This window comes from Herpailurus yagouaroundi, unplaced genomic scaffold (genome assembly GCF_014898765.1).
Source record: "Herpailurus yagouaroundi ecotype Mexico unplaced genomic scaffold, PumYag 166, whole genome shotgun sequence".
In the NCBI taxonomy this organism is placed as follows: Eukaryota; Metazoa; Chordata; class Mammalia; order Carnivora; family Felidae; genus Herpailurus; species Herpailurus yagouaroundi.
In genome coordinates, this window is record NW_024412407.1 from 2,338,169 (window position 1) to 2,358,034 (window position 19,866).

General features: G+C 44.3%; 2 protein-coding genes and 2 long non-coding RNA genes across 5 annotated transcripts in view; 2 read left to right on the plus strand and 2 right to left on the minus strand.

Moving 5' to 3' along the window:
* TNS2 (tensin 2) overlaps window positions 1-2,579 on the minus strand; it is a 23,469-nt gene extending 20,890 nt beyond the window's left edge. The window contains exon 1 of the mRNA XM_040488003.1: window positions 2,348-2,579. Coding sequence (XP_040343937.1) covers window positions 2,348-2,422 — 75 coding nt within the window. The 5' untranslated portion in view covers window positions 2,423-2,579. The remainder of the gene's footprint in view (window positions 1-2,347) is intronic.
* The window catches only part of LOC121038511 (uncharacterized), a 19,044-nt gene extending 11,762 nt beyond the window's left edge, over window positions 1-7,282 (plus strand). Inside the window, exon 2 of the long non-coding RNA XR_005794385.1 lies at window positions 7,025-7,282. This is a non-coding gene — a long non-coding RNA (uncharacterized LOC121038511). The remainder of the gene's footprint in view (window positions 1-7,024) is intronic.
* Window positions 4,210-19,866, minus strand: part of EIF4B (eukaryotic translation initiation factor 4B) — a 31,481-nt gene continuing 15,824 nt past the window's right edge. Inside the window, exons 5-15 of one of the 2 annotated variants that reach the window (XM_040488005.1) lie at window positions 19,312-19,366; window positions 18,528-18,662; window positions 14,707-14,844; window positions 14,432-14,605; window positions 11,234-11,462; window positions 9,906-10,018; window positions 8,475-8,688; window positions 7,799-7,854; window positions 7,128-7,233; window positions 6,771-6,843; window positions 4,210-6,376 (exon numbers count right to left, since the gene is read on the minus strand). In XM_040488005.1, the coding sequence (XP_040343939.1) occupies window positions 6,296-6,376; window positions 6,771-6,843; window positions 7,128-7,233; window positions 7,799-7,854; window positions 8,475-8,688; window positions 9,906-10,018; window positions 11,234-11,462; window positions 14,432-14,605; window positions 14,707-14,844; window positions 18,528-18,662; window positions 19,312-19,366 (1,374 nt within the window). In that variant the 3' untranslated portion in view covers window positions 4,210-6,295. The remainder of the gene's footprint in view (window positions 6,377-6,770; window positions 6,844-7,127; window positions 7,234-7,798; window positions 7,855-8,474; window positions 8,689-9,905; window positions 10,019-11,233; window positions 11,463-14,431; window positions 14,606-14,706; window positions 14,845-18,527; window positions 18,663-19,311; window positions 19,367-19,866) is intronic. The other variant, XM_040488006.1, reaches the window with a different exon arrangement.
* On the plus strand, window positions 8,602-15,046 carry LOC121038512 (uncharacterized). Its single transcript, XR_005794386.1, has 3 exons — window positions 8,602-8,708; window positions 11,903-11,908; window positions 15,018-15,046. It is a non-coding gene; the product is annotated as an uncharacterized LOC121038512 (long non-coding RNA).

Genomic DNA, 19,866 nt, shown 5'->3' on the forward strand with positions numbered 1-19,866 from the left:
CCGCGGAGGAGGCGGAGGAGGCGGGAGCGGGCGCCGCGCTCGCCCGGGCTCCCTCCCGCGCCCGCCGCGCCCCGCGCCCGCCCTCGCTCCCTCCCGCGCTGCTCTCCTCCCTCCTTCCCGGCTCCAATCCCCACGTTCCCCCGCTCCCCGCCCCTCGGCCTCCTCCTTCTCCCTCTCGTCGTCCCCACCTTCTCCTGCGGGCCCACGCTCCCCGGGGCGAGGAGGGACGCGGAGACTGGCGGAGGGGCGCTCGGGGACAGGAAGAGACCGGGATGGGGAGAGTGTGAGGCGGCGGACGCGCTGGACGCAGAGCCGAGAAACTCTCCGAGCCCCGGGGAGACTAGCCGGCAGGACAGAGCAAGAAGCAAAACAAAACACAGGAACCAGACAGACGTAGAAGAAAAGCGGCCATGGGTCCAGAAGGCGTTAGAAACAGCCTCTCATCCGCCCCCTCCGCGGGGAGTATTTGGGATTGAGCCTGACCCCAAAGTCAGGACCCACCTACTCAAGGGGCGCCAGATTCAGACAAAGATACCTCCTGCCCCCTGTGTCCCCAGTCGCTGGACACCCTTCCCTAGTCCTCTGCCACAGGGGAGACGTCTAGGCCACCTCTTGTCTCCAAAGGACTCGAAGCTGAGGACCTCCACATCAAGTTCAAGCTCCCACCCCCTAAGCAGCTCCAGTCAGCCCATCATCCATCGCTCTGCTTTGGAACTGGACCTGGACCGTCATTCCCACTCCCTGACTCTGCTTATAAAGAAAGTCCTCCCTCCTCCTATATAACTCAAGTCACAGGTTTCCCAGTGGAGATGGAAGTTCATTCAGTCTGTGGTCTAATCTCATTCCCTTCTTTTCCAGGGTCGGGATCTGATACTGGTTAGAAACTAATGGGCCCTGGGGGTGATTTGAGTTGGGTCACCCTGGAGGAGAAGATAGAGGGAAGGAATGTCTTTTCAGAAACTGAATCTACTCCCATTCTCAGATTCACCAGTGTTCTCTAGTATTGAGTACTTCCTGGAACTCCCTCCTGCCCTCCCTCACCCTCCCCACTGAATTTTCCATGATGAAAACTGGTGTGTGTTGGGGGTGTGGATTCTGAGAAGCCAGTGCCCAGGGCTCAATGTCCAGTGCCTGCTCAAGGCAGCCAGTACCACCAGCTGCAAAGCCCTCTGTCCCTCCCTGTCTCAGCTCCCAACTGGGTCGTCTCTGCTCATCTTGCCTTTGGCAAAGGCTGGGAAGTCTAGTTCTGATTCCAATCTGGCGGCTGGGGGGAGAGGCACGGTGACAATGCGGTCCCTCAGAGACTGGCATTTGGAAGGGGTGGGTGTGGCTGGGACTGGGGAGCCTAGAGCTTACTGCTCTTGGCTGAGTTGGTGTCCAGTAGGTCGTCTCAATCTCAGAGGTTAGAGCAGTGGGAACTGCTGGGAGCTGGAGGGAGGGCTGGGGGGGGGGGTGGGAATGGGGTGCAGGAGGGAAGAGGTGGGGAGGCACTGGGAGGAGGGCAGAGGCAGGAGTTTTGGGTAAGCCCCAAGGAGAGTGACCGGGATCAGAGGCTAGCGGGAAGGGGGCAGGGTTGAAGGTCATTGTGTGTATTTTGGTTAAGATTTGATTATGTAACCGAGACACATGAGGCATGAAAATTTGCTCATTTCTTCGGAGTCTTAGCTAGTTTTTTAAAAATCGTGTCCTTTCCAGAGTTCATTAGGGTCTTTGGCTGGGTGCCTGGGATGCCTGCCGAAGGGGGTTAGTAGGTTCTATTTTTTTTTTTTTTTAAGTAATCTCTACACCCTGCGTAGGGCTCGAACTCACTACCTTGAGATCAAGGGTTGCATGCTCTTCCTACTGAGCTAGCCAGATACCCCAAGTTCTAATGTTTAAAGGTACCAAGGAGAGACTGGTGCTCAGAGAAGAGGCACCTGATTGGATCTCAGAGAGGTAGGCAGGGCTTCAGCTTCACACTCATGCTGGTGTGGTTGTCCCTATGAGGAACTTTTGAGGTTTCAAGGAATTGGGAGAGTCATAAGATGGGCAGCTGAACTTTCAGCTCAGACTTGATTCCTGCTGTCAACCTGGGGACCAGGGGCTGAGGGGGCTGCAGGAGGGAAGCTGATGAGGAAGGTTGAGAGTGAAAAATTATCCACAGGAGGTGGCTTGCTGGGCGTGCTGTAAACACGGGTGGCATATGGAGCCAGCCAGACATTCTGACTACCAGTTCAGAGCAACAGAAGCTTCAGAAGGGAGAGGAAAGGGAGAAGGAAGACAGGATGATGTTAGCAAAGGTGAAACAGCATTTCAGGAACAGTATCATGAGTCCTTCTGACCCCTCCCTCCATGCAGGTTTTCTTACCTTGACTATGCAGAGGGCAGCCCATCTTGGTACTGAAGGCTGGACCCCCTCTTCCAAGGTCTGGGGTGATCCCATGCCTGCGACTGAGTGTGCTCAGATCCTTGGGGTGGGAGGGCTTTGAGGGGCATGGGCTATCCTGGCGGGGAGAGCACTGGGTCAGGAGGATTTGAGTGGAGGGTTTGGCCACTGGGAACCAGGAAGAGCGGGGGAAGGGGCAGAGCTCACTCCAGAGGCGGATCTGCTGGCCAGGACAGAGGACAGAGGGTGTATTGTCCAACCGGGAGGTTGCTGCAGCTGGGTGTGGAGCAGCACAGCACAGCTCGCCTCTTCCAAACTCCTTTCTGGGGAGGCAGGAGGGTGAGGGAAGTCGAGTCCCCCCTTCACTTGTGGCCCTGGGGGCTATGACGGTTGCCAGGAAACAAGGTTTTATTTGAGAAATAATGCTTCCCAGGAGCAGATGTGTAGCTCTCCCACTTCCTGAGAAACCAGATGCTGTGAGCTTGCTTAGCACTTTAGGGGACGCCTTTGGCACTAACTGGGACCCTCACTGCCTTGGGATCCAGAGCCTGGTGCTCGATTCTGTTTAGGAGAATCTAAGCTACGTGGACTTAACTCAGGATCCGAGCAGCCTAGAAGTGACCCTTGTAAAGTCGGATGCTGTACCTGTACCCTTCTGGTCATTCAAGATTTATGGCAGGTTGACAGGGCGCACCGGTCCTGGGATCTACTTCTGAAGATGGGGGTTGTACCAGCGCCTACCTTTCCCTTGGATTTCAAGTACCCTCTTGGGACACAGTACAGGGAGCTCCTTTCTTTACCCTTCCTGTGCCCAACCAACATGAATCTCTCTGAAGTTAGCCTTTCCCACTCGGATTCTTTTATTTTTTGAGGTGGGGAGAGGAGGGAGAGAGCATGCCAGCTGGGGAGGGGCAGAGAGAGGAGAGAATCCCAAGCAGGCTCTGTGCTCCACCCCACAAACCATGAGATCACGACCTGAGCCGAAAGCCGGGCTGGGCCACCCAGGCGCCCCTAGTCTCCTTTCCATCGTCATTTACCCAGCCTCTGGCGAGTGGCTGGAAATGAGGGCTTGGAGAAAGTGGCAGACCGATGCGGGCAGTGGAGGTGGGTTCCACAGGCAGCCTGGGCAGCGGCCTGTTTCCTTCCCACCTAAAAGCTTCCTTTCCCACACGGAAAGCTGAGTCAGCACAGCATGCTGAGCCTCTTACCCCTCCACATCTGAAGAGATCAGTGCACCGTCAAGAACCACAACTGCAGTTGCTGCGATGGGCCTAGGAAAGCCACTTGTGTAGCTGGGCTCCCGTGCCAGCAACCCCCCCTGCCCAATCTTCCCCCAAATTGTTGACTGAGCTTTCCTGGGCTTTCTCTGCTTCACCCCATTGTGACCTTAAGGATTCTCTGCCACGGTGCTAACCTCTTTCCTGCCTTGCAACACGGAACAGCCCATCTCTAGCCATTTGGAAACTTCCCACCGCATCTGGGGCCTCCGTTGTAACCCAGACCAGCTCATCAACAAGAACCCAGCCTGCCTGTGCCATGTAGCACGGAATGTGGAGGCAGTGCCTCTGCAGACTGCTGAGTGGAGGGTGGAGGCACGGCCTCCAGGCCATGAAGTAGGAAATGGACTGCAGGTACTTTCAAATATTAAAGGTTACCACCAGGCCAAAATGCTGGAGGGGAGTGGATGCTAATTTCCAGTTCTTGGGCCTCAGTAAAGATTCCCCTGGTAACCCCACCCCTAGCCCAGGACAGTGCCTAACGCCCAGAGGACTTCAGAGACGGGTGGGGAGCCTGTAAAAGGCACAGGAGTGGAGTATATGGTCAAAAGAATTTCAGCATTGAAGTGAACTTCAAAGATCAGATTTATTTGGAGAAAACAAACAAACAAAAAAAAACACCCCACAACCCAAAGGATGGGATTTTACATCTCAAGACATCTCCCAGGTATTAAGTCTACAGATTACAAATCATTTTCATAGAAGATATTTTGTACAAATTTTACACGTATTAAGGAGCGGGACATAACCCGTTTCTGTTATAACGGGGGCAGGAGAGGGGAATGGGAAAAAAAAAAAAGTTTTGGAGACAAGTATTTGGAAGTAGACCTGTAGAGGGCAAACCCTACCTTTTCATCATCTACAGCAAATGGTTTGTTTTTTTCAACCAAAAAAAACAAAAAACAAAAAAACCCCAACCAAACAAACCCAAAAAACAAACCCCTTTCAGCCTTGGGTATCTCTAAAAGCCACTTCCCGGCTACTGGCCAATCCAAGCCAATTATTTAGTTACTTCACTTGGTAAGCCTCTTTATGTCCACTGGCTAAACGATTCATTCATTATGCCCCCTGCTGCAGCACTCCTAAACCAACAGGTCTGCGTGGCCAGACAGGGTCTAATCTAGGACCGATGGGTGAAGGGCTTGTGAACGAGAGACTGAGATCACCCCGAAGGATGCCGTCTACCGGGCTGACGGTACAAAGGTGCACGTAAAAGCAGGCAAGTTAAGCTATTGTGTTGCAAGAGAAACCAGGACCTTGTCACACAGTTCTCTCCATTATCATTTATTCTCTCAAGGGAAGCTAAAAAAACAAAAACAAAACAACAAAGAAACACAAACCCACCAAAAAACCACACATTGGTTGAGGCCACATTATCAATCCAAACATTGGTGTGGGATTTCAATGGAGAGAAGGAAACTTGTAAAAACAAAAAAAGCCCCAATCAAGGTCATAAGAACGGCTCACAATTTGACCCTATTTATCCACCCTCACTCACCACCTAAGACCGTTAATTCTGTAATCTTCTGAGGTGTAAAAGGAGTCAAAGAAGTAGGAGCAGGAATGGAGGAGGGAAGGAGTGAGAGTCAAAAGACATGAAGGAGCCAAGATTTGCTTGAGAAAAGCAGTGATTCCTCATTAGCTTCTGCTCCCTGGGGCGGGTCTAGAATGCCTAGATCAGGTATGTGATTTAAATAGAAGCTGCTTTCTGGGAGGTGACAGCAAAAAGTAGCATTAAGATCAGAAGCCCAGGACGAGAGTCTACATTTTTAAAGCTTCAAGATTTCAGCTGAATGTAGATGGATGTGAACTTTCAGGAAGGATGGCGTTTAAGGGCAAAACCAGGACATACAAGACTTGGGAATTCCCATGACCCATAAGTGCTTCCTGCTCCAGGAAGTAACCACTTGTTGTTTACTGGAGGTCATACCATTTCCCCTTATTACTGGTGCAAAATAATCCATCGCCTCCCCGCAGCTTCTTTTCAAACCACAACTTTTCCCGTTTATTTTGGTCACTGAGCAGTCCTTATTCTTTTGTGGCCTATAGACTCACTCTCCACTACCCCCCTGGGGGGTAAAAATGAAGGAATTCCCCCTAGGCTGGCCCCAGTAACTCAGAATTAAGAGGGGCTGGCAGACTCCTGGAGACTAAAAAACAACTTGAGAGACTAAGCCTACCTTTCCGAGGATGGAAAATTTATTCAGGTACTGTTTGAGAATTCATATGTGCCACAATAGGATATTAAGAAGGAAAAGATAGAACTCTCACTCTTCCTTAAACCTGTCCTACTGCCCAACCAGATCCAGACACTGCATCACTGTCACTGCCATTTTGCTAAATGGAGGCCCCCAGGCACTAATCACACAGGCAACTGCATGTGTCGTAAAAATGCACAACTTTTCCATTAAAAGCTGTACGTCTCTTTCTCTCTGGCTACATTGGCGATTCTCCAGTTAGTTCAATACTTTAAAGGCTGCAGCAGCATGCAAAAGAATTTCATTTCATTTTGTTTTTTTGTTTTTTGTTTTTTTAAAAAAAAGTTAAGAAAGGTCTCCAGGAGATGGTGAGTTTTATTGTCTGAATAGAGGTTTGATTTGCTCTCGAATGTTCCAGGGTGGAGAGACTAGGAGAAAGCACAGGATGCAGAGGTCTATTCGGTGTAATCTTCTCCCTCGTTCTCATCTTCGCCATCAACGGAGAGAGCAGCATACTTGCTTGCAGAACTGAACTTCTGGAATAGACGAGTGAGAAAATCACCAAAGCCTTGAACTCGCACATCAAAACCCAAGAAACAGGACAATGATACTTGGGCAAAAGGGAGGGGCCAGGTCAGGCCCACCTCCTTGTTCATTAGCATTTTACGCTGGCCAAGAGTAGCTAGGGAGGCTAGGCCAGAGGCCCAGGTGTTCTTACAGGAGACCTCCACCTCCTTTTATCTTGGAGAGGGAGTAAGAGTAGTGAGACTGCAAGGCAGAAAACTGGAAAAAACTAAGTTTCTTTTACAATTTCAAACAAGCAACGATGCCTGATTGACAATTTCCAACCACTCGGATTCCAGCCCCAAGCATAAAGGAGTTCAATGGCAAACGTGAGCTGAGAGAAATCTATTAGCATTTAACACTTACGGAAGCTGGATTTTCTTCAGGTTTCTTTGGCTCAGGTGCAGATCGGGAGTCTTGATCCTTTTTGCCATCTTTCCTGCAGAGATGTAAGTGTAAAACCATGTCTTTAGGAGAGGACTCTCTCAACACCCACAAGCAGGTGGGAGGCACTGAACGGGCCCGTCCAGCCAACAGTGCTTGCTATCTGGACATTTTGCTTCCAGATCCTTGGAACTGTTAACTGTCCACACTGGTTGACTTTCCTTTGTTTACCATAGGAGATATGGCAACACTTGGAGAACCAAGAACTTCTTAACTACAGGGACACATGTATCCAGCATCAGATGAAAGATTACAAATGGCAAGAGAGAACACGCATACCTATCTGACTCCTTCCAGTGGTCTTTGTTCCCTCCGTCTCCTGGACCACGGCTGGAGTTCCCACTTTGGCCTTTTGGGACACTCACCCCATCTACTTTGTTTTCATCTGTTTGTGTGAAGATGCAAAAATAAATTGAAGGCAAGTAAAAAATTAAGTACTGTCCCTCTCCTAAGTTTCCTTTCAGCTGCAGAAAAGTGTGCCCATGTGCACTGAGGGAAACTCAACCTCACCCCAACCCAGATTTCTCTCCTAAACCCTTCTTTCCACATTCCTTTCGCCCCCAAATAAGACCCACTAAAAAATTCCACTTTAGGGTTACGCCATCATGAAGAGCAAACTGGAAATAAGGACTATGACGTTGTTGTAGTGACCTTGGCCTTGCAGATGGTGACATTTCTAATCTGGACTGAGCATGTTAATTTCCTTCCGATTCTTTTTTTCCCCTTTCAAAGAAATGTTCTACCAGGAAAGGGCAGGACTCCATGCTTTTTCCAAAGAGACCACTTTTGCCCTCTACTGGCAAGAAAAGGCAGATAATCTAAGAACCTTTAATACAAAAACAGGTGCAAAATTACACTTAAGTTCAATTATTTAGGGACTCCTTTATCTTTATAGGCTTTTTATTTAGGCCTCTTATCTATGTGAAAAACCAACTTCCTTTTGGTCTTACCTTTCCTTGCTGGTCCTTCCTCAGATGGTTGAGCCGGAACTACTTTCCCCCCACCACTGGAAGGAAAACATGTAATCAAGTTTATCAGTCTTAGGGAAAGAACCGGTAAGAAACTTATAAAGTAGTAAGCTTTACAGAGAACCAAAAATACAGACTTAACACTGTGGAACATTAAAGTATAGAAAAGACAACAATGAAAGCAATTACACGAACACTAAGTACCATGTCCTGTAGAATCATCACGATCACACAAGGTGAATACAATTCTCTATTTTACACATGAGGATCCTAAGACTTAGGGAAGTGAATCGACCCCCAAAGCCACGCTGCCAAATGTGGTTGCAGCAGGTTCTGATGACCAGGTTGCAGGTTTCAAGCAGCCAAAGTGATGCCAACCAGTTATCAAAACTCTAGAAAGCTGAACAATTAGCTTTAATGAGCCAGCTCCAGCACACCACTGAATTTGAATTGAGAGCAAAGAGCATAACTTAAAAGCTGCTATGTAAGGCACTTTCTTTTTCTTTATAATTTTTTAAAATCCCTGAGCTGAATCCAAGTGTCAGCGGCTCAACTGACTGGGCTGCCCAGATACCCCATCCAGGGCACTTTCTACCATGATACCACAATGTTTAAGATTCTACAGCTAAGCAGCTGCCGTGCTTCTAAGCGGACTCACCTTGTAGGGGACTGCTGCTCTGTGTCTGAGCTCTGAGATCGAGCAGGAGGGTTAGAACTTCGCTTCACCCAAGCATTCTCCTTTGGTGGAGGGGCTGGCATTACCTTTAGAGGTTGTTCAGGTTTGGGAGGCTTAGAAGTTGGAGAGTGACAGTCTTCCTCCTTATTGAGTGTTTCATTTTCTAGAGACTTCTCACTCTCTCTCCTTCGTGCATCTGTTAAGTCAGATAGGAAGGTTAAATTATTGAGAGAAATTATGATACAACCATCCATTACAATCAGACAGAATAGAAAATGGTCCACACCCAAGTTTACTGTTTTTCATCATTATTCTTAAATATAGACCCCATCCGACTCCCAACAGATAAGTTATCCCCGAACTAGTGGTTACCAAATGTTACTCTGAGAAAATGTTTTACGGATGCAAGAAAAATAGGAAATACAACAGCTTCTCAAGGACAGCCACCTCCTTTCCTAGGAACTAATACTCTTTACTTCGGGATTATAGCCTTGCTACATTTTGTATTAAAATGTTTGTACTTGGAGAAGGATACACATACATGTGTGAAGAGGACCCTGATGCAGCCTCAAATCCACATACATAGAACAAAATGGGATATACATTTATGAAAAACAAAACCTACATTATGTTTTTTTTTTCTTAAAGGCACTAAATATCTCCTCAAAACTAAAAGTTTATTTTATTAGATTCTTCCTACATTAAGTGCAATCTCCTCAGGAGGTATATAATCAACCCAACCATCATACTCCCACCTCGCTACAAAGAGAAGCATTATTGTCCTGTCACTAAAAGGCTACTCCAGTATGAATGTTTGACAGAAAACTTCTGCAACACTTGGCTGAGGTGATTTGGAAATTCATCCTTGAGCCATACTTTGAAGTGCTCAAGCACAAATCAGTTTGGAGGTGAGAGGAGAAAACAAAAAAACACTGGCTCACAGTAATAAGGTAAGGGAGGTGTTATAATTGAACTTCTGTTTCCAAAACACTAAACATATGTGTGACGAATCAATAAATTCAAGGCAGGAAGGAAGGATGGATGAAGAGCAGGAGATCATTGCTTGAGACACTGCTCCGGTTGCACCGGACATCCAAAAAGGCTGGCCCTGGGAGCAGCTCAGAGAGAGCTGTAGGACTGTGACTGCTCTAAGTAAAGGAAAACTCTGGAATGTCCGCAAAAGGAAGAGAAAATCCAGCAGTCAAGTATACTCTTTAGTGGAAACTTATTAAACAGGTCACCTACGTTGCTTCTGGCACCTATTTCTCAGATTTTTCAAACCATGAGATGTGACACTCCAATCAATCTATGCTAACCCAAATAAAATGTCCATGACTGAATTTAACACCCCAAAGGCTCTGCATAGTTTGGTTATGGCTACTTTATGGAAAAGGGCGATAACATGATACCCACCCTGGTCTGACTTACTTCTGCCAGATGTGGCTGAGGTCCCAGTCTGTGATGACTCACTTCCTGTCCTGGACCGTTCCCGTTCCTGAGTTTCTTCACTTCGCCAGCTTGGGTGTCTGTATAAAGAGATTAAAAAAACAAAACAAAACAAATGTCCAGCTAAATGAAGGCCATTATGGACCCATGCTGCCCCTTCAAGAACCATCACTTATTGGTATTTTATCATGCTTGCTTTACTTGTGGGTGCGTGTGTGCATCTTGTCTCTCAAACCATCTGAAAGCTGCAGACATGAAGATACTTTGGCTCTAAATACTTCAGCAAGCACCAACTAGGGTTAAGAACATTCTCCTACATAATCTCCAGCCCTCCTCCCTTATTGGTAACACAATTCAACAAGTCATTCAAAACTAGGCCATTTTTTCAGAACGTTTCTACCCTATTAGATCCAGTGCCACCTTTCAATAATAAACATTTTAAGCAACGACTCCTTTACGATCCTGAAACACCCTTGGATAAAGTAAGTAACATACACACAAGTAAAAATAAATGGAAAATAACTTACAACTTACGTCTAATATAGGCAAAAACATTTTCTCTCTACTTTATCCCCAGTAACTTGGAAAGAGGTTCAACCACTTGCCTCACCAAGGTGGGGCTTTACTTCATATACTAAAGCAAGGTTTGGCAATTTTCCTTAGTGGGTCAAATAAACTTTATTTTTATTTATTTTTTAAAAAATGTTTATTTTGGGGGAGGGAGGAAGAAGAGGAGGGAGAGAGGGGGAGAGAGAGAGAGAGAGAGAGAGAGAGAGAGAGAGAGAGAGAGAATGTGAGTGGGGGAGAGGCAGAGAGAGAGGGAAACAGAGAATCCCAAGCAGGCTCTGGGCTGTCAGCACAGAGGCCTGATATGGGGGCTCAAACTCATGAACTGTGAGATCATGACCTGATCTGAAACAGAGAGTCAGATGCTTAACCGACTGAGCCACCAGGGCGCCCCTGATCAATTTTATTTATAAAAAAAGGAGCAGGCCATAATTTGACAACTCCTATATTAAATTAGCACCAATTACCACCAATTTATATTTGTCACAGTTTAAGCCCGGTTAAGCCCTTTTACAAATTGTGAGCAACAGGCAACTCTTCACTGGATGAAAAGTGTCCCATACGCTCCAGCATGCCTAGCAGTCCCAGCCCACGTCCACTAAATGCTAGTGACAACCAACAAGGTCAAAATTTCCCAAGTGTGCCCTAGGGATGCATCCGGGGGCGGGGCCCCCCCCCGGAGCCACCAGACTTGTGGACAGGAAGCCCACAGTCGAGGGGAAGCTCACCGCTCCCGAGGCCGTCGCTCTAGCTTGGGCTCATCCAGCTGGCGCTGCAGTTTCTCCTGCTCCTTCTGTAGCCGCTCCTCTACTTCTCGCTCTCTAGCAGCTGTGTCAACGGGCTTCGCCCCTCCAAAGATAGAGGCTGCTCGACTGGACTGGGAGGTGCTAGCAGAGGAATCATCTTCCTTAGGAGTACTCCGAGGCTTTAGATTCAGTTTGGGTCTTTGGGGGGGACCTAAGTTAAATAAAACTCTAAGTAATAGTTCTTCAAAATCACCAGAAGCTGATGGCTGAAAGCCAGATTCCCAGATGCAGCTCTTCTAAAACGCTCTATGGGATTCAGAGTAGTGGCCTAACCAGTCCAGCAGGGAAGGGAGATCATTAGAAAATGCGTGGCTTAAATAACCAAGTCCAATCAATCTTTCCACTACAGTGCTGATGATGCAGTGCCAGACTGAGGGAAAGACTAAAAAAGGGTAAAAATTTAAATGGTAAGTCATCACGATTACTGATTACCTGGGAAGAACTGTCTATGATAAACTATTGGATGGAAGAATATCTTGGTCAAAAATGTGGTCTGGATGATGGATTACTTCATTAAGAGCTTGTAACAGTAAGACTCTACTGCCTATACTCTTGTCTCTCTGTGTAGTATAAACTTATAGCGATTCACAGAGTACAGTATAGAACACTGAATAGCTGATTACAAAGTCTAAAGGAATTTGATTTCATTTTGGATCCAAGTTGTTAGAACGTTTCAAGGAAATCCTATTTCTCAAAATTAGTATTTATCTTAAGTATTTCCAACATACCAAAGATAAAGAAGGTATAAGGCCTATGTGTCAGCCACCTGCTTCAGTAATAAAACACTACAATACCCACTGAAGGTTCCTGAGTAGCATTCCTCTGATGACACGCCTAACTGTGTTCGGTCTTCTCACAACCATTACACTGAATTCGGGTTTTATCATCCCCATGCAGGTCTTTATACTCTCACTACAGAACATATGTATGTATCTACAAAAAAAGGGTATCATTTGGCAATGTTAATTTTTTTTCCTTTTAAGCAGGCTTCATGCTCAGAGCAGAGCCCAATGTAGGGCTTAAACTCATGGCCCTGAGACCAAGAGTCAGAGGCTTACCTGAGTCACCCACGCACCCCAAGATTTAAATTTTCTAGACGGGTTTTTAACTGCCAATTTATATAAACTTCCAAGATAGTTTTTCAAAAAGATCTGATCTTTAAGTAATCTCTGTACCCAACATGGGGCCTGAACTCATGACCCCAAGGTCCAGTCATACCCTCTAAGCCAGCCAGGTACCTCTAACTGATACAGTTTTAATATGTATAACTTTGTGAAGGGCTCATTAACTTCCCTTTTATAGGGTAATACCGGGGGTCAGAAAGAGTTAACTCATTTAAGCCCTACAGTTAGTACTTTGTGGATCAAAGGATAAAAATCAAAGCAACTTTATGCTCCTTTCACTATAGTACACAATAACATCCTTTTCTTCTCCGTCTGATAATTTCCATTTATTTTACCAACTCAACATATAATCTGAGCACCTATATTTTAGATATCATTCTAAGGCCACGAATATGACAGTTGGGGGTAGTATTTAGTTCCTGCCTGCAAGGAGCGCAATTCAGCAGAGAATCAAAAAAAAAAAAAAAAAGAATACAGTATGCTAAACTGGACAAAACAGATTTATCCATATGGAAGTTCTTAGACTGGGGCTATGTTTGGGGAAACCTGTGAAGGCTTCCAAGTGGTGACTCCTGAAAGTCTAGAAAACTGAGCGAGCAGCTTAATGGTAGATGTCCAAGGGATGGGAGACAGCACTAAAGACCCTTGTATGTCAGAGGAACAGAAGAAAGGCTATCTTTCAGGCCATGGAGAGACTAGGAAGGCTTTTAAAAGAATCTAATGGGGCGCCTGAGTGGCTCAGTCAGTTAAGCATCTGATTTTGGCTCAGGTCATGAGCTCGCAGTTTCTGAGTTTGAGCCCCGCATTGGGCTCCCTGCCGTTGCTGCAGAGCCCACCTCAGATCCTCTGTCCCAGCCACTCTTTGCCCCTCCCCAACTTGTGCTATTAAAAAAAAAAAAAAGCCATGAAAGAATAATCTAATTAGCTCTTGTTCCAGAAAGACAATTTGGGCCAGTGTAAAGAATGGAACAAGGCAGGGAAATTTGTTAGTAATGTGAGCACAGCAATGAAGTAAATGAAGTATGAACAAAGCCAGTGGCAGCTACTCTGGAGATAAGGGGGCAAATCTTAGAGGGAGCTGTAGACAAGATCACCAGAAAAAAAGATCAGGTGTGCAGTTACTGAGGGAGGCAACAATGGCATGAGAGAGGAAAAAGCTCAGGAGTTGAGATTCAAAGTGCATATCAAGCCTCCACTTTTCTCACTAGTGAAGTGGAGATGATAATTGTACCTATACTAGATAGAATGCTTAAGATCATATACTACCTGTAAGTGTACTCCGCTCACCGTTGGTGCAGAGTAAATGCTCAATAAATGTTAGTTGTTATTTCTAGGTTTCATGAATGGAAACAGAGGAAGTGGTTAATAGCAATGTTTTTAAAAAAAGCACTTGGCACAAAGTCAGGGCTAACACGGGGATGTTAAAAAGAGTAGTAGACAATCGGTCTAAAAATAATTGGAGAAATTCTAGACCAGTTTTTTTTTTGATATCAATGAAGTCAGAACACAGATGCTGGCCATTAATTAATACGTTGTGAGAGGTCAGATTTGTAACACAGTATGTTTTTACTTAAGTGTTATTAACATTAGGGGCATAATTTTAGAATAGGTGCACTTACATCTTACCATTAATTGAGTGTCAATTACTGTGGCATAATGGCACTGAAATCACCAACACTTGGTTTTTAACCCCACAGTGCCAATCACTGGCTAGGAGACTGCGTGGCAAATGTTTTCCTTTTCTCCTTTGTATATTCAATAAATTTTAACTGAAAAATCTATACGCTAAGGCAACTAAAAAGAATTAGCCTTTGCTTTATCTCCATTCTGTCATCCTCGTCCAATGCTCTTTCTACTAGGCTCTGCTTTATCTCTTACAACGTGTAAATTCTATCCTGTTTCCAAACCCACTTCAGGGGTCTGAGACAGAACTGATAATTTTTCAATCAGTTTCTCCAGTGGTCTTCCCTATTAAGCAAATAAAAGAAATGATTACCTCTATCATCACGCCTATAATCATCCCGAGAGTAATCATCTCTGGAACTCCATGACCGATCATCTCGTCTGTCGTATCTGTCTTCATAGCGGTCCCCGCCTCCTCTGTAGTCATCATCCCTACGGTACCCGCTACCAAATGCTCTTCTGCCACTGCCTATCCTGGAATCATAACCTGTAAATATATCCCAAATTATGATCATCACACCAGAGGAAATAAAGGCAAGCAAGACGTTCTTGAAAGAAAGAAATTTAACGCAGTTGTTTTTTAATGACCTCTATCATAGTCTCTGCTGCCTCGGTCATCATAGCGATCCCGGCCCCCGTATCGATCCATATCTCGGCGTGGGCCATCCCGATATCCATCCCGATACCCATCACGGTATCGGTCTGAATCATAACGATCTCGATACTCTGGGGAGAAAACAGACAAAGCAACGTCATTCCCTTTTCTTTGACACCATTAATAGGAAGAAGCATGAAAGACCACAAGGTCAACTTGGTTTCATGAGTTCACAGCCACTGCTAGGTCTGTTTTTATAAAAACAAATCACTTTAGGGGCGCCTGGGTGGCGCAGTCGGTTAAGCGTCCGACTTCAGCCAGGTCACGATCTCGCGGTCCGTGAGTTCGAGCCCTGCGTCAGGCTCGCGTCAGGCTCTGGGCTGATGGCTCAGAGCCTGGAGCCTGTTTCTGATTCTGTGTCTCCCTCTCTCTCTGCCCCTCCTCCGTTCATGCTCTGTCTCTCTCTGTCCCAAAAATAAATAAACGTTGAAAAAAAAAAATTAAAAACAAATCACTTTAAATGCAAAGTGGAAACATGTACTGAAATAACTTTTATTGGTTATTTAAAAATTTTTGATTCAATAAATGCTAAGTCAACAATTTATGAGGGAGTTAAGGAAGAATAAAATCTCTATACAGCCCATAATGAATTTTCAGCATTAAAGACAAATATAGTAGGAAATATAATTGAAATCTATAGTTTTGATTGGTTCCAAAGAACCAATCAAAGAACACTTAAAAACTTTCGCATGGGAAAATACACAAGCCCTAAGTCTGGGAAGGCAAACAAAAAGAGAAAAATATATGTGACACAGGACAGTGATTGGCTATTACTTAAGTAACAGAAACTAAAATTAACAGAACATTTTCTACCACCAAAATGGTGAAGATGTAAGTAAGAGCTACCTCTGGTGTTGGCCAAGTTTGGGGGAGTAAGTGAATTCCCACACTGCTGAGGAGTCTAAAACAGCACAACCACTCTGAAACTGGATTCAGAACTATGCACTAAAAACTTTAAAATCACTTGTACCCTCTGGGGCAACAGTTCAACTTCAAGGAATTTATCCTGAGAAAATAACAGGACATTTAATAAAGACATGTACAAGGAGATTCACAGGAATGTTGTGTATAATATTAAAAAATTGTCGAGTGCACAAGCTATGGGTTAAGTCAGGGGGCATCTATAAAAAGCAACCACTAAAAACGGAGTTAAGAGATGTATTTACTATGACACTTGAAAACTGTATTTTACACACATGCATGAATATCAGTATCAGAGGTGCCTAAATTCCAGAAATTTGTATCTAAGAATGTTGCAGAGCTCAGGCGGCAAACTACAATGGTGTGAGGCATTTATAAAAGGAGGTAGCAGCTATTTAGCTTTGGCTAACTTGCTAGATCTTCCAATTTTCTAAGAAACCCAGGAGCCCCAACGTTTATATGAAAACTTCATCTTCCAGAGATGAACGAAACAATTACAACAAACAAACTTAAAAACATTTTGAGTTTAATAATTCATGCACACAGGTCAAACAAGGATTTTATTTTTATGACTTCTTCCTTTTAAACCATGATTTAATTTTGGAAACAACATCATTTTGTCCACATTCCCTGGTAGTTTAAATTGGTAAGTTAAAGGACATGCTAATGTTGTTAAAACAATTACACACGGGAGAGAATCTGAAGAATTCAAAACACAAAAAATCAGCCACGTGTTTATTCTGAAATATATATTTGATTTCTAGAGAGACATATGAACTGTATACTTAATTTTATTTAGGTAATATTAAAATGATAATAAACTTGTACTCACTGAAACACCTGGCGGAGAAATATACAAATGTTTGCTAAGATTTTACAATAATATTTAGTACAACTATACCTTTCCCCATGTCTTTTATGGGCCCAAAGCTTGGAATAGGAATCTCTAACAACTTGGCAGCTTTGGATAACAACAGCACATTCATTCTTGTTATCCATCTTGCTTGTTCCAAACTCAAGGTTTCAAGTGAGGAAATAGTCATGTCCCTGGATTCAAAACAGGACCCTTGGTCTGACTGCTTTTTCTTTCAAGAGCCATTTCTTTCTGTTAACAACAGAACCTCTTGCATAAATGTTGACGTGCAATACCTCAGGTAGTTCTCCCCAAGGCTTTGTCTGGTCACAAAGACTTGATAGAAAAGTCAGATATAAACTAGATTCAAAGTAGTATGTCACAAATATAGCTAAAGGATTCCTTCTACCTTCACCCAGTCACGAAGGTGGTTATGTTACCCTGCACACATTTTTATAATTTATGCATGAACACTACTATATGATAGTGTTGTTCAAATGTTTATACCCCCACTCAACATTATAGGTTTTAAACTTTATCCCTATCATTACACATATATTTTATTATATGGACAAACTGCTATCTCGTCATTTCTTCATCGAATTAGTATTCTTTCCTCACATATTTCAATAAAGTTGCCTCACTTTCTCCATAAAGGTTTGCATATTTTTTGTTAGATTTAGGTACTTTGTGTAAACGTTGTAATTCACCCCAACTCTTACCCCATGACATTCTCTTATTTCCTTTCTTTGAATTATTTATTTGCACACAGTTTCTCTCCCCTAGTATAAGCAATGTCCAATGAGGATAGAATTTTAAGTCTATTTATTTATTTTGAAAGAGAGAGCACAAACAGGTGAGGGGCAGAGAGAAGGAGAGACAGAATCCAAAGCAGTCTCTTTGCCGTCTGTGCAGAGCCTGATGTGGGGCTCAAACTCATGAACCGTGAGATCATGCCTGTAGCAAAGATTAAGAGCTGGATGCTTAACAGACTGAGCCACCCACAGGCACCCCTCGTCTGTTTTGTTCACTGCTATATCCTGAGCTTTCAACACTATCAGGTACAGGGTAAACATTTAGTATCTTTGAAGGAACGAATTTTCTGTTATTTTGAAAGGTGTCTTAAAAAATTCCATTTTGGGGCGCCTGGGTGGCGCAGTCGGTTAAGCGTCCGACTTCAGCCAGGTCACGATCTCGCGGTCCGGGAGTTCGAGCCCCGTGTCAGGCTCTGGGCTGATGGCTCAGAGCCTGGAGCCTGTTTCCGATTCTGTGTCTCCGTCTCTCTGGCCCTCCCCCGTTCATGCTCTGTCTCTCTCTGTCCCAAAAATAAATAAACGTTGAAAAAAAAAAAAAAAATTCCATTTTGACTGCTGGCTGCTAGTAATGCAACCAATTTTTGTGTAATGTTCTTACCCCAGCAATCTTGCCGAACTTTTTTATAGTTCCTTACTTTGTAAGATCTGTTGGGTTTCTTTATAAACAACTATTTCCTAAAGAGAGTGAAATCTCCCGCCTAATCTTTGGCAAGGTTTAAAAAAAAATTTTTTTAATGTTAGTATATTTTTGAGGGAGACTGAGTGTGAGCGGGGGAAGGGCAGTGTGTGTGTGTGTGTGTGTGTGTGTGTGTGTGTGTGTGTCTCACACACACAGGGAATCTGAAGCAGGCTCCAGGCTCCAAGCTGTCAGCACAGAGCCTGACATGGGGCTCGAACTCACGAACTGTGAGATCATGAGCTGAGCTGAAGTCAGACGCTCAACCCACTGAGTCACCCAGGCACCCCAAAATTCTGTATTTTTTTTTAATTATAAATTTATCAAATTCTTTTTCTGCATCTATCAATTCTTTTGAAGATCATAAAATTTTTTTCTGTATCTCCTACTCCCTTTCTGCTAATGTGATCGTTTACATTGACATATCTGTCCTATTACAAAACAGTTCTCAGAACACAGAAGAAACTCACTCGATAAAAATGAACTTACTGTCTCCAAAGCTATCATCGCCTCTCCTAGGCGGGTAGTCATCGAAGCTGTCTGTGGCAGGACGTGCCCTCCAGTCTGTATCTGTTTTGTCAGAATCCCGATTTCTATCTCGGCCAAAAGAACGATCATCCCGGTCTATAGAGATAAAATAAAAACAAGTTAGCCCACAAAAACTTTTGCCTGATTATTTGTCACATGCACAGAGCCTTCCCCCAACATACTGTATTTCTTCCTCATATCATCACAAAGTTGTCCCAACTTTGATGCCCCATCATCGTAAAGCGCACTCTTCAACTTAACTGAGTGATTCACTTCCTCATGGTAAGTATTAAACCTCATGGTTTATTTAATTAACCATGAAGTTTAATGCCTATAGGTCTCATTCTGTGTACAGGCCAGGAACCTCTGAAATACATATGAATGAGGCCCCTCTTGTGCTGCTAGGCACACCTAATCTATTTATTACATATTTAACGTTCCTCTAGATCAATCAGGGTCTTTCCATCATTTTGGGGTGGGTAATTCTTTGTTGTGTCTTATGCGGCAATCCCTGGATTCTACCCATTAGGAGTCAGTAGCACTTCCCAGTTCTGACAACTCTAGAGGTCTTCACACATTGACAAATGCCCCCTTGAGCAAAATCATCCTTAACTGGCAACTAGTGCTCCAGATTCAGGCAGGCCTACTGCTCTGCATCTCTATTAAAATTTTCTGAGAACAGGCACCTCTGCTTTGTCATCCTAGGACCAAAACAAAACAGGAAGATTTCTATCAGATTTCTTACCTTTATCTTGTGCTTGATCAGCAACGTCCACTCGAATTCTCCTGTTACCTAGAGACTGAGAGGATAGGACCACATTAACCAACCTTTTGCCCCATTATGCACAAATCCCATGAGTGACCTTGAACGTCTGGGCATAGCAGAAGCACTGGGGGAAGGAAGATAAAGGAAAAACACTGTAATCTAGCCAACATTCCAATTTGTTGGCTAAAGAATCCTTTACAAAGACTTGAAAACTGAAATAATCCCTTAGAATTAACAGATTTAAGTTGGGCTTGTATCAATGCCACATCAATTAGCCATTTTTATAAAGATATATATACTTTATAAAATGAGCCTTTTAACTATCAAAGGCAATTTATCAAGGAATAATTCCCAGGCAACTAACTAAATAAAAGGCATATTTGGGTCCAGAGCAATTATTCATTCAGACATTTATAGAGCCCCTAATATGCACCAGCAACAGTACATAAAGCATTGTCTCTATTATCTCAAGTTCTTTCACTCAATATTACCTTTGGTAAATCAGTTCCTCCAGGATACCCTGACTTCCCTTTC